Source organism: Vigna umbellata, chromosome 7, assembly GCF_029865625.1.
Source record: "Vigna umbellata cultivar VRB3 chromosome 7, Vumbellata_1.0, whole genome shotgun sequence".
Taxonomy (NCBI): domain Eukaryota; kingdom Viridiplantae; phylum Streptophyta; class Magnoliopsida; order Fabales; family Fabaceae; genus Vigna; species Vigna umbellata.
This window is the reverse complement of record NC_142171.1, coordinates 12616010-12626944: the sequence shown is the minus strand read 5'-3', so window position 1 is coordinate 12626944 and position 10935 is coordinate 12616010. Positions and strand designations below refer to the sequence as shown.

Genomic DNA, 10935 nt, shown 5'->3' with positions numbered 1-10935 from the left:
ACCCCTTCTATCACTAGATTCTATACATTACCAGCTCTACCCTTGTCAATCTCTCTTTTTGCCGTCATGTTTAACTGTTTTTTAAAAAGGTTTTTGTAATTTTTAGAACATGAATTTTGGTTTTTTCTCATTTTTTCTCTCTCTTTTTAACAGATTATTGCAAATGTTGCAAATGATTATCGAAGTACGGCATCTTAATTAGGTTGACGCATATTCATAAAGTCTACATATAAAACCTGTAAAATTACATGTAATATCCTTTATATATACATATCAGTATCTTCCGGTGCATAAGAATTATCTTAGACATTTAAATTTTATTAATAAAATTGCCGGCTTTGACCACAAAAGTCTAATAACCACAAAAATCAAACTTCAACACTTTGGCTTTGACCGCTTTACTAGTGGTGCCGAGTCATCAATATTTCAGTTTCCTGTTTTCGGAGTTTTATATGATAAACTAAGTGACGCCTATATATTGTCTACTTCGTTGATCCTCGCCAACTCTGTTCTTTGTTTTCTGACACTCTTCTCTGCAGACATGTTGGGGTTTCCTTTTGGTATTGTTTTCCTTTTGACTGCAGCATTTGCGGTGTTATGTTCATGTGGACATGCACCACTTGGTTGCAATGAAGAAGAAAGGCAAGCTCTTCTAAGGATCAAAGGAAGCTTCAAAGATCCTTCAAGGCTTTCATCTTGGGAAGGAACTAGTTGTTGCCAATGGAAAGGCGTAGGTTGCAATAATCTTACAGGCCATGTTGTCAAGCTAGATCTCAGAAATCCTTGTTATCCCTTACAAGGAGATTTTCAACCAAACTGTAAGTTTTACGATCATGTCCTCGAAGCTCAACATGTTCACCCTTCTATATTGCTGCTTAAATATCTAACTTATGTAGATTTGAGTGGAAACAAATTTCTTAGTAGTTCAATACCAGCGTTCATTCAAAAGCTGCAGCATCTGCAAGCCCTTTATCTCTCTGATAGTGATTTTAGTGGTAGGATCCCGTCCAATCTTGGGAACCTCACAAATTTGCACGTTCTTGATTTGAGCTTCAATGCTCTTTTGTATGCGGATGACTTCTACTGGATTTCTCAACTTTCATCTCTCCAATACCTATACATGAGTGATGTGATTCTTGATAAAGCACAAAATTTGTTGCAGTCACTCAACATGCTTCCTTCTTTGATAGGAATAGATTTGAGAAATTGTGGACTTGATAAATTGCACACCTATCAACATATTAGCACCACAAACCTTTCCAGACTGCAAGACCTCAATCTAGCAGAAAATGGACTTAAGACTTCGTTTCTGGATGCTTTTCAAAATATGACTTCCATTGCAGTCATTGACCTTTCTCACAACAACCTGAATTCCACTCCCTTCTGGTTGGAAACCTGTGCTAACCTCGACAGTCTATTTCTTGATAGTAATGCTCTTTATGGCTCACTTCCATCTGCTTTGCAGAATCTGACTTCCCTGGTTTATCTCGACCTTTCACAAAACAAGTTTGATTCTGTTCCCGGGTGGTTAGGTGAGTTAAAGGGTCTTCAATATCTCAGTCTTTCAGGTAATGATATAAATCATATTGAGGGATCTCTGGCATCTCTTCTGGGAAACTGTTGCCATCTTCAACAATTAAATATGTCAAGAAACAAAATTCAAAGTGATGCACTTGGAAACCATATAGAGTTTGAATGCATTAGGCACCATTTAATACTTTTGGATTTAAGTCACAACGAATGTAATGGTCATTTGCCAGCATGGTTGGAACAGCTTGAAAATCTAAGATCGTTGATTATGACTGACAGTAATTTGGAGGGATCACTTCCTTGTGATATATTAACAAAACTTGTCAATCTGGAGAATTTGGTGCTTTCCAACAATAACTTCACCGGTTCTCTTCCTGACTGTATCGGGGAACTTGTCAGTTTAAAGATTTTAATTCTTTCTTCCAATCATTTTGATGGGATCATTCCAAGGAGTTTAGTGCAACTTGTAAGCCTAACAGATTTAGATCTTTCCCGAAACTCTTTAAATGGTACCATTCCTCACAATATTGGTCAACTTAAAAATTTGTCGACCCTCTATCTTTCTGAAAATAAGTTACATGGAAACATTCCTTTCAGTCTTAGTCAGCTTCTAAACCTTCAGGACTTAGACATATCCCTAAATCATTTGGAGAATTTGGTGTCTGACATAAGATGGCCCAGGCAACTTGTCTACTTAAATCTTACCGATAATCGTATCAGCGGGTCACTTCCCCAAAATATTTCTGATAGCTTGCCCAATGTCGGTTACATGCTTCTTGGAAACAACCTTATAAGTGGTCCCATTCCAAACTCATTGTGCAGAATAGGCTCCTTGTACAATCTTGACCTTTCAGGAAACATGTTAATTGGTGAAATTCCTAATTGTTGGAGTGTTACTCAAAAACTCGGTGTCATAAATTTGGCATCCAACAGATTATCCGGTGTCATTCCTAGCTCTCTTGGTAATCTACCCACGTTGGCATGGTTACATTTGAACAATAACAGCCTTCATGGGGGCTTTCCGTCATCTTGGAGAAATTTAAGTCAACTTTTAATTTTGAATGTTGGAGATAATGATTTGTCTGGGATTATCCCTTCATGGATGGGGAATATCTTTTCCTCGATGCAGATTCTAAGGCTATCGCAAAACAGGTTGAATGGAACAATTCCTTTACAATTATGCCAACTTTCTGCACTGCAAATTTTGGATCTTTCAAACAACAACTTGATGGGTTCAATCCCTCATTGCATAGGAAATCTCACAGGTATGGCCTCAAAAAAGAATATTTCTTTAAATCAACCTACTAGAACTGTTGAATGGTATGAACAAGACGTTAGAGTGGTCATCAAAGGAAGAGAACTTGAGTATACCAGAAATCTAAAATTTGTGGTAAACTTGGACTTGTCAAATAACAATTTGGTTGGATCTATTCCAGAAGGAATAACATCACTTCGTGCATTGCTTGGCCTAAATCTATCACACAATCGTTTGTCAGGACATATCCCCAAAAGAATTGGAGACATGAAATCACTAGAATCTCTTGACCTCTCTCATGACCAACTTTCTGGTGCAATTTCAGAAAGCATAACTAGTTTAACTTGGTTAAGTTACTTAAACTTGTCCTACAACAACCTTTCAGGACAAATCCCCCAAGGACCTCAATTATCAACCCTTGGTGATCCTTCTATTTATGGTGGAAACCCGTTTCTGTGTGGACCTCCACTTCTGAATAAGTGTTTTGATGATGATTTCCAAGGAGGTGATGAAGATGAAGAAAAAGATCACAAAGAGGATAAACTAGAGAAATTGTGGTTTTACTGTGTCATTGCACTTGGCTATTTTATGGGATTTTGGGCTGTGACGGGAAGCTTGTTATTGAAGAGAAGTTGGAGACTTGCTTACTTTCAATATATTGATGAGTCAACACAGAGGATAAATGAATCATTGACAATACATTTAGCAACTTTTAAGGAAAGATTGACAGGAATAGTGAATCGTGGTGCTGAGTGACACACTATGTAGTCTTTATCCATTCTGTCTCTCTTTTATGTTATTGGAAGATTTCACGTTTATTTTGCTTGATAAATAATTACTTGGACTTTGTAAAATAGGAATAAATGCAAGTTGTAGAATTTATAGTTTAACTAATAGTCGCTAAAATATTGCAAAGTGTATCCTTTTCCAATTCCCAAATAATCTGAGTCATACAACCTCCCCTACACTCATAAGAAAGGTTAATTTTTTTTAATTTGAGAAATGTAATAATAATATAATTATTATTATTATTATTATCATACATTTTTAGTTTGAACATGAAAATAATCAAAATGCGTGTTCATATTTCAGACTTTTGCGAGGAATTTTTCTCTGTACCACTGTTGTGCATAAATTTTACACATTGTCATAGAATATTGCTTTTTTATTAGAAAATTTAATACTGAAAAGTAGAATTTTTTTTGTTTCAAAACAAACAAACAATATTTAAATTTCTTGTTCTAAACCAACTCTTAAACTAAAATAATTAGCATAAAGAAAATTTAAACTATTATACAAATTAAAAAATTTAAAATATAAGAGGCCATGAAGCTACACTTTCAAGTAAATACTTCTTCACCTTAGTGATAAAAAGCAGACCATGTGCGGCAAATACGGTAGATAGTTAATTCATGAATTAAATATATTTTTAATTTTTAAATTTGGACATATTTATTAATATTTTAAATTTTGATATAGATTGATTTTAAATTTTAAAAATAAATATATATAATCTCATAATTTAATTATGTTAAATTTTTTTTTGTCAAACATTTTTCAAAATAACATTTATATTGTTTAGACAACTTTTAATTCAAATATCAATCTATAACAAAGTTTAACAAATCTAAAAAAGTCAACACTTTAAATTAAAATAATATATTCATCTATTTTTAAAATTTAAAATAAAATTTTTAAATTTAAAAGAAAAAGTATCAAAATCTTAAAAGAAATATTATATTTAAATTTAAGAATCAAAAACATATTTAATTCTTAATTTATTTATTTATCATTTATATATTAAGAAATTATCATAATAATTGGTTACTTTGATATCCAAGACATATAATGTAAAGACATATAATGTAAAGACCTATAAAATGATATTTTGGAAATAGTAATATTTTAAAAACAATGAGACTCAATTATTTAGTATTAAATTATTTTAATATAAATACTTTTGTTATAAACGAGTTTTATTATTTGAAAATGTAATCTTTTTAGAAACCACTTTTTTATAATTTTCTAACTTATCTCTAGGAGTTCTTTTCTTGGGTTCATTGTTTGAATATCAGAGACCATCTAAGTGATCGTAGTGGCGAGATCTTCAAGTCTACCTAATCAGTTTCTCCAAAATAGTAAGTTAGCTTCTACTTTTTTCTTTGGTTTGTCTCGACGAACCTTAGTGTTTTTGCATGTGAAGTTTGAGTCTTTTATAAGACTCTGTGATGATCAATAGTTATAATGGCATACATTGATCATATTTTCATTGTTCGTAGCTGCAGATCCTTTGATATGTGAGAGTTGTTTGGGGTTTTTAAAGTCGTGCAATAGTTTAACAGGTAAGAGGAGCTAGTTAATTTGATTTTAACTTATAAACAGGTCTTAATTGATGTTTGTATGGTAGTTGATTTGTGAAATTGAATTATTTGTGAAATTTGATATGTTGGGTTGCTTGATGAAGATGGTATGTTGAATGGAATTTGATGTATTTTTGCGTATATATGAATTACTGCTTTTATGCTTGACTCTTGAGGATTTGGAAATGTTAAATTGGGTATCTTGATTTGATTAAGTGTTGTTGAACTTTGGTCTCATAGTAGGCTAAGAAAATGGTAGGATTTTGGTCTAGAATGAGGTTTTAGCATATGAAATTCTAGAAGGTTGGTAAGTAGGAAAAGTTGGAAGTTTAAGATCTATTGTTAGGTAATTATATAGAGTGGCTGAGCGAGAGTTCCCTTTGAGCAAGCAAAACCCACTATTTTTGTAGTGGTTGAGCGAGAGTTCCCATTAGGCGAGCAAAGCTCATTGTGTTTGCAGTGGCTGAGTGAGAGTTCTCGTTAGGAAAACAAAGCTCAGTGTTTCTACAATGGTTGGGCGAGAGTTCTCGCTAGGCGAGAGTTTTGGATCGCTAGGCGAGAGTTTTGGATCGCTAGGCTCCAGACTTGGTGTTGGGCGCTTGTTTTCTATAATTTCTTTTATTATTTTCTTGGGTTCTCTGAGTTGTGTCTTAATTGATTTTGATTTACAATATACTTGAATTGATATTTATTGATGCTCATTGAATTATATAAATGTGATTGTGAGAATGGAAGATATGTGATGTGAGAAGAACCTCAAGGAGAGGTTTTGTGTTTGAGAAAGTTGTGGTGTATGCTTAATAGTGAGATTTCTGAAAAGAAGTATCATGATACTCTATCAACCATTCAATTGATGTACACATGAATGGGGTGGCAGAGAGAATGGCAAGAGGTATTTATCCTAGACTTCTTAGTCTTAGAAGTGGAAGATTAATCTCATGAGTAGTAGGTCGAGTTACCCTTGTTTATAACTTTATATAGTATAAAAACTACCATAGGTGCACCCCTTTATTGAAGTCTATGTCAAAGCATTGTATCTGAATAATTGAATCTAGAGTCAAATGATGAGATGTTTATATGAGTTATAGAATGTTTCAGTATTGAACTAATATGTGATGTATTAAACTGTCTATGAAGTTTTCTTTTGAATATTAGTTTACCCTGTTGTCTTTGTTGTTGTTCTTAGTTTGATGTTTATTTTCTTTTGTGATGATCACCTTATTAGTGGGAGCATATGAGAGATAGATGTTGAAGTATCATAGTAGAGAGGAGTGATGTTGTAGAGCGTCTTCTTGATTATATAGTCTTTTAGATATAATTATTATTATGGTTATTTATTTTAAAAAATTGTATTAATACTGATGACAAATTATTTTATTTAAATCAATTTTATAACCAGTAGTAAACTGCTTAAATTTGGGATGTTACATTTAATTTCAAGCAAATATATAAATTTAAAAGAAAATAATCCAAATTATTTCTATTATTGTATTTTCTTTTCTTATTTTTTTGGAATATTTTATAATGGCTGATATTATATAACTTAAGAGAAAATTTTGGATAAACTTATTTCAAATTAAAAGAATAAAATATTTTATTATGAATGTATAATGCAGAAATAAAATATTTAAAATTAAAAGAATAATATTTTATTTTCGAATACTATAATAATTTTTTTAAAATTGTTCGATAAAAATTATTTTTTATATTATTGTTCGATAATATATATTATACTTATTATATATATTTCTAAATTATGCATTTCTCAATGTATAATTAAAAAAAAGGTTTAAACCCTCCCTTGGTCCTCAAGTTTGTATGAAAATCTCAGTTGGGTCCTCAAGTTTTTTTCTGTCTCAATTGGGTCATATTTTTTGTAAAAGTGAGCACATTGTACCATAACCGTTAAGTGGTGTGAGACGGCGTTAAATTGGTGTGAGCTGGATTTTTTCATTTACTGACGTGGCATTGTGCACTAAAATTGAAAGGCCACGTGGTGATGTTTTGTTCACAGATCTTCTCCTCCCACCCCTCTGCTTCCTTCCATCGACGCCACCCACCATCTACAACACAATCACAGACCCAAAAAAATGACATTCTTCTTGATTCAGTTGCAGATACACATTTATAAAAATCAGAACTTTTGGACGAATCTGGATGTGGGGTTTTCCCATTTTCAGCTGAAGAACATTGGATGCAGGTAGAACGTGCTGGGTTTTTCTGGAACTTGATGGGGAGACATGCCACTGCTACAAAACGTGGAAGAGAGATGAATGCGTCGGAGGAGAGAGGTCCCTTGTCGAAAGCTAAGAGCAAGAGTTTGAAGTTTCCTAGCCAGGCAATGAAGAACCCTGTGGTGCCACAGAAGTGCACCGAAGAAAGACTCAGAGGAAGCACAATGAATAACAAGACGATCGGAAGAAAAAGGAAGAGTCGTATTGTTCCTGCAGGAACAAGCTTTCGGATCCAATAACAGTAGCATAAAGAGACAACAACTGAGAACCACACCTTCATGAGATTCATAATCTCACCCTCCATGACTACAAGTAAAGATGAAGAAACCAGATTCTGATATTATCTTCTCCAAAATCCGAACTCTGAAACGAAACAGAGGAATTTTCAGCTTGTGAGGCTTCAGAGGAATTTTGTGTCTTCTTTCTGAGTTTTGAATCGCGCAAAACAATGCCGCAATGATGTCGTACATAGAGTTTTGATCTGTGACCTTTTTGTTGCAACCATCAGAGAAAAGTGTATGATTTTTTGCGAGCACTTTCAGCTTTAAGCTTTAAGCAAAGTGTAGTACTCCTACATAAGCACTAACCACAATTATTTTTGGGTTTCTTCAGAAATTTTATAGATGATGAATAGGGAAGAAAGATAGGAGCAGAGAGAAATTGATGGTGATAGGTCTTGGGTTGAAGATGAAGAGTGAGCAAGCAGGGAGCAATGGAAAGAACACTTTCATTCAGGCACATAGGGCATGGCTTCCCAAGCTTTTGATGTTGTGGATCCTTCTCATGGCTCTAATTGGTTGGTGCATCTATACTAAAATGGATGCTGACACTAAAGTCAGAAGAAAAGAGGTGCTCGGTAGCCTCTGTGATCAAAGGGCAAGAATGCTGCAAGATCAATTCAGTGTTAGTGTCAACCATGTCCATGCCCTTGCCATCCTTGTTTCAACCTTCCATTACTACAGAACACCTTCTGCAATTGACCAGGTTTGTGTTTGATCTTTCATTGTGCTCTGTGCTTAGAACTAATTATGACTAGAACCAGAGCAGCTGGGTGGCGCCGATGGAAGGAAGCAGAGGGGTGGGAGGAGAAGATCTGTGAACAAAACATCACCACGTGGCCTTTCAATTTTAGTGCACAATGCCACGTCAGTAAATGAAAAAATCCAGCTCACACCAATTTAACGCCGTCTCACACCACTTAACGGTTATGGTACAATGTGCTCACTTTTACAAAAAATATGACCTAATTGAGACAGAAAAAAACTTGAGGACCCAACTGAGATTTTCATACAAACTTGAGGACCAAGGGAGGGTTTAAACCTTAAAAAAAAATAGACTTAATCCTTTTGAATGTAAAATTTTCGCAAAAATACTTACACTTAAATTATTAATAGAGATTGTTTGACTCAAAAGCCTTCCAAATTAAACAAGTTGTTATAAAATAAAAAGGTTAAACCGATATTTTAAAATAAAATGAAGTAACACATACAAAAAGAAATCATAGACGTGTAGGAAGCAAAAACACTAATTCAACGGCAAAATAAAACTTCTGATATCATTACAACAAATAAAATATTTATGAATTGACTTCTTCTGTTTAATATAACTAAAAAAAATACAACTAAAAACGTCACTGCTAGATGGCTCCAGTACACAAAGGAAATATATATATATATGAAATTTCTCCTTCAGATTTTGACTTTAAGGTAGGTTACATTTCCGGAATTTTAAAAAAGAATAAAAAGTTTGAAAATTTAGTCTCTAAGAAGTCCAATTTTCACTTGGTCGTATATTAGTCTATTTCATTGGATATATTTATATTAAAATCAGTATTATTTGCGAAAAAAAAAAGGATAACCTACCATCGTTGCTTGACTTTTGTGTAAAACAATGTTCCAAATTGAGAAAAAGGCAAAGATAACATTTAAAAGTAAGAACCTTTGAAATGAAGATCTGCTGAATTTTATATAGATAATATATTTAAGCGTATAGTGTAGGTTGGGAGAATCTCATATGCTGTAAAAAGAATAATAAAGTGATAATCAATTTATAAATTACTAATTTTTAGTTAATGCTAATAAGGATTTTTTTTAATTAATATCGATCAAAGTTATGTTCGAGTAGTGTAAAATGTAGTTATTATATATGATTGATATTGCTTAGGATTATTTTTTTTAACACGTGTAAGCTTAAAATTTCATGTTTATGAGATTAATAAGGATTGATAGACGAGAAAACCCTCATTGACATCGATAAAAAAAAAAAATGCTTATCTTATGTTTGCCTAAAACTAAATTCGATCAGTATTAGTTGAACGACGATTCCAACTAACATCAATTGAAAAAATTATATTTGATATAAGTCGAAAAATAATATTGATGTGGGTAAAAAAAATAATGAATGTTGATATTGACCAAAATTACCTAACCAATGCATACGTTCATTACATCAATGAAAAAACGTATTTTAATGATGTTTGTTAAAAAGTAAACTGATCAACTCTAACCTAAGCAAAATTATCAAATTCAACAAATGATCCCTTGACCAAGACTGAATTGAGGTGAGAAAGAAGAATACCAAACAATTTAAATTCTTTGTAAATGAAATTTAAAATTATATAATTTTAAGTGATAATATGTGCACAAGATGTTGTTATAAGAGTAGGAGTTCAAAAGTAACAAATATTGTAAAATTCGTGATAGTTTAAAAATAGTGAGATTCAATTATTTTAATATTAAATGAGTTATTTATAAATAATTTTGTTATAAATGAGTTTGATTATTTTAAAATGTATCATCTCTCTAGAAATTACTTTTTTTAGAGTTCTCTATCTTTTCTCTAAAAATTCTAACTCCTCAATCATTTGTTTGATGACCGGGAAGTTCCTATGATATCACATTTGAATAATCTCTATTTCTAACCGATCAGTTCTTCGTTTAGAGCAAGTAAGTTTTTACCTCTTTTTCCTTTCGTTCTCTGTTTATGATCATGCTTAGGAAACCCCGACGCATGTATCATTAGTGTTCATTTCTTGATTCATTGTCAATTTGTGGTCTTAAGGATTATTTCCTATCACAATTTGGTTATTCGTAGGTATTTTTAGAGTTCCTTATACGGAAAGCAAAGCGTGTTCATTCTTAGAGCTCTATAGCTTCGGTGTAAGGTAAGGGAAGCTAGTGTTTGTTTTTCTATTATGTTATTTGTGTAAATTTAGTGTTTGCATGTATGATAACTTGATTCGAGTGAAATTGTAGGTTGTACTAATATTCATAGTGTTTAAATGATGATTAATGATTATGTGAGGATTGAAATGTTTGATATGGTGTGTTTGTAATGATATTGTTATGATTGTGTATAATGAAGGGTATTGATACTTGGTATTGAATTCAAAGTGGTTGGAGTGAAGATTAACCAAATTTTTGAGTTTTAAGGTAAAAAGAAAGATTTTGATGGGTGAGTTTGAGAAATAGGACTGAGGTGAGAAAACCATTGTCATAGGGTTGTTATGAAGTGACTTGAGACTTGTTATAGGTAGTATTTTGTTGAAGTTTTAAGA

At 32.6% G+C, this 10935-nt stretch overlaps 1 protein-coding gene across 1 annotated transcript; it reads left to right on the top strand.

The window, feature by feature from the left end:
* Positions 1-505: 505 nt before the first annotated feature.
* Positions 506-3634, top strand: LOC124829137 (uncharacterized). The gene has a single exon (XM_088094869.1). It carries the CDS (start codon positions 542-544, stop codon positions 3539-3541), a length of 3000 nt encoding a protein of 999 aa, XP_087950995.1. The 5' UTR covers positions 506-541; the 3' UTR covers positions 3542-3634.
* Positions 3635-10935: the final 7301 nt, after the last annotated feature.

What these genes read in the sequence shown, in the direction of transcription:
- LOC124829137 (XM_088094869.1), top strand. Translation starts at nt 542, where the DNA reads ATGTTGGGGTTTCCTTTTGGTATTGTTTTCCTTTTGACTGCAGCATTT.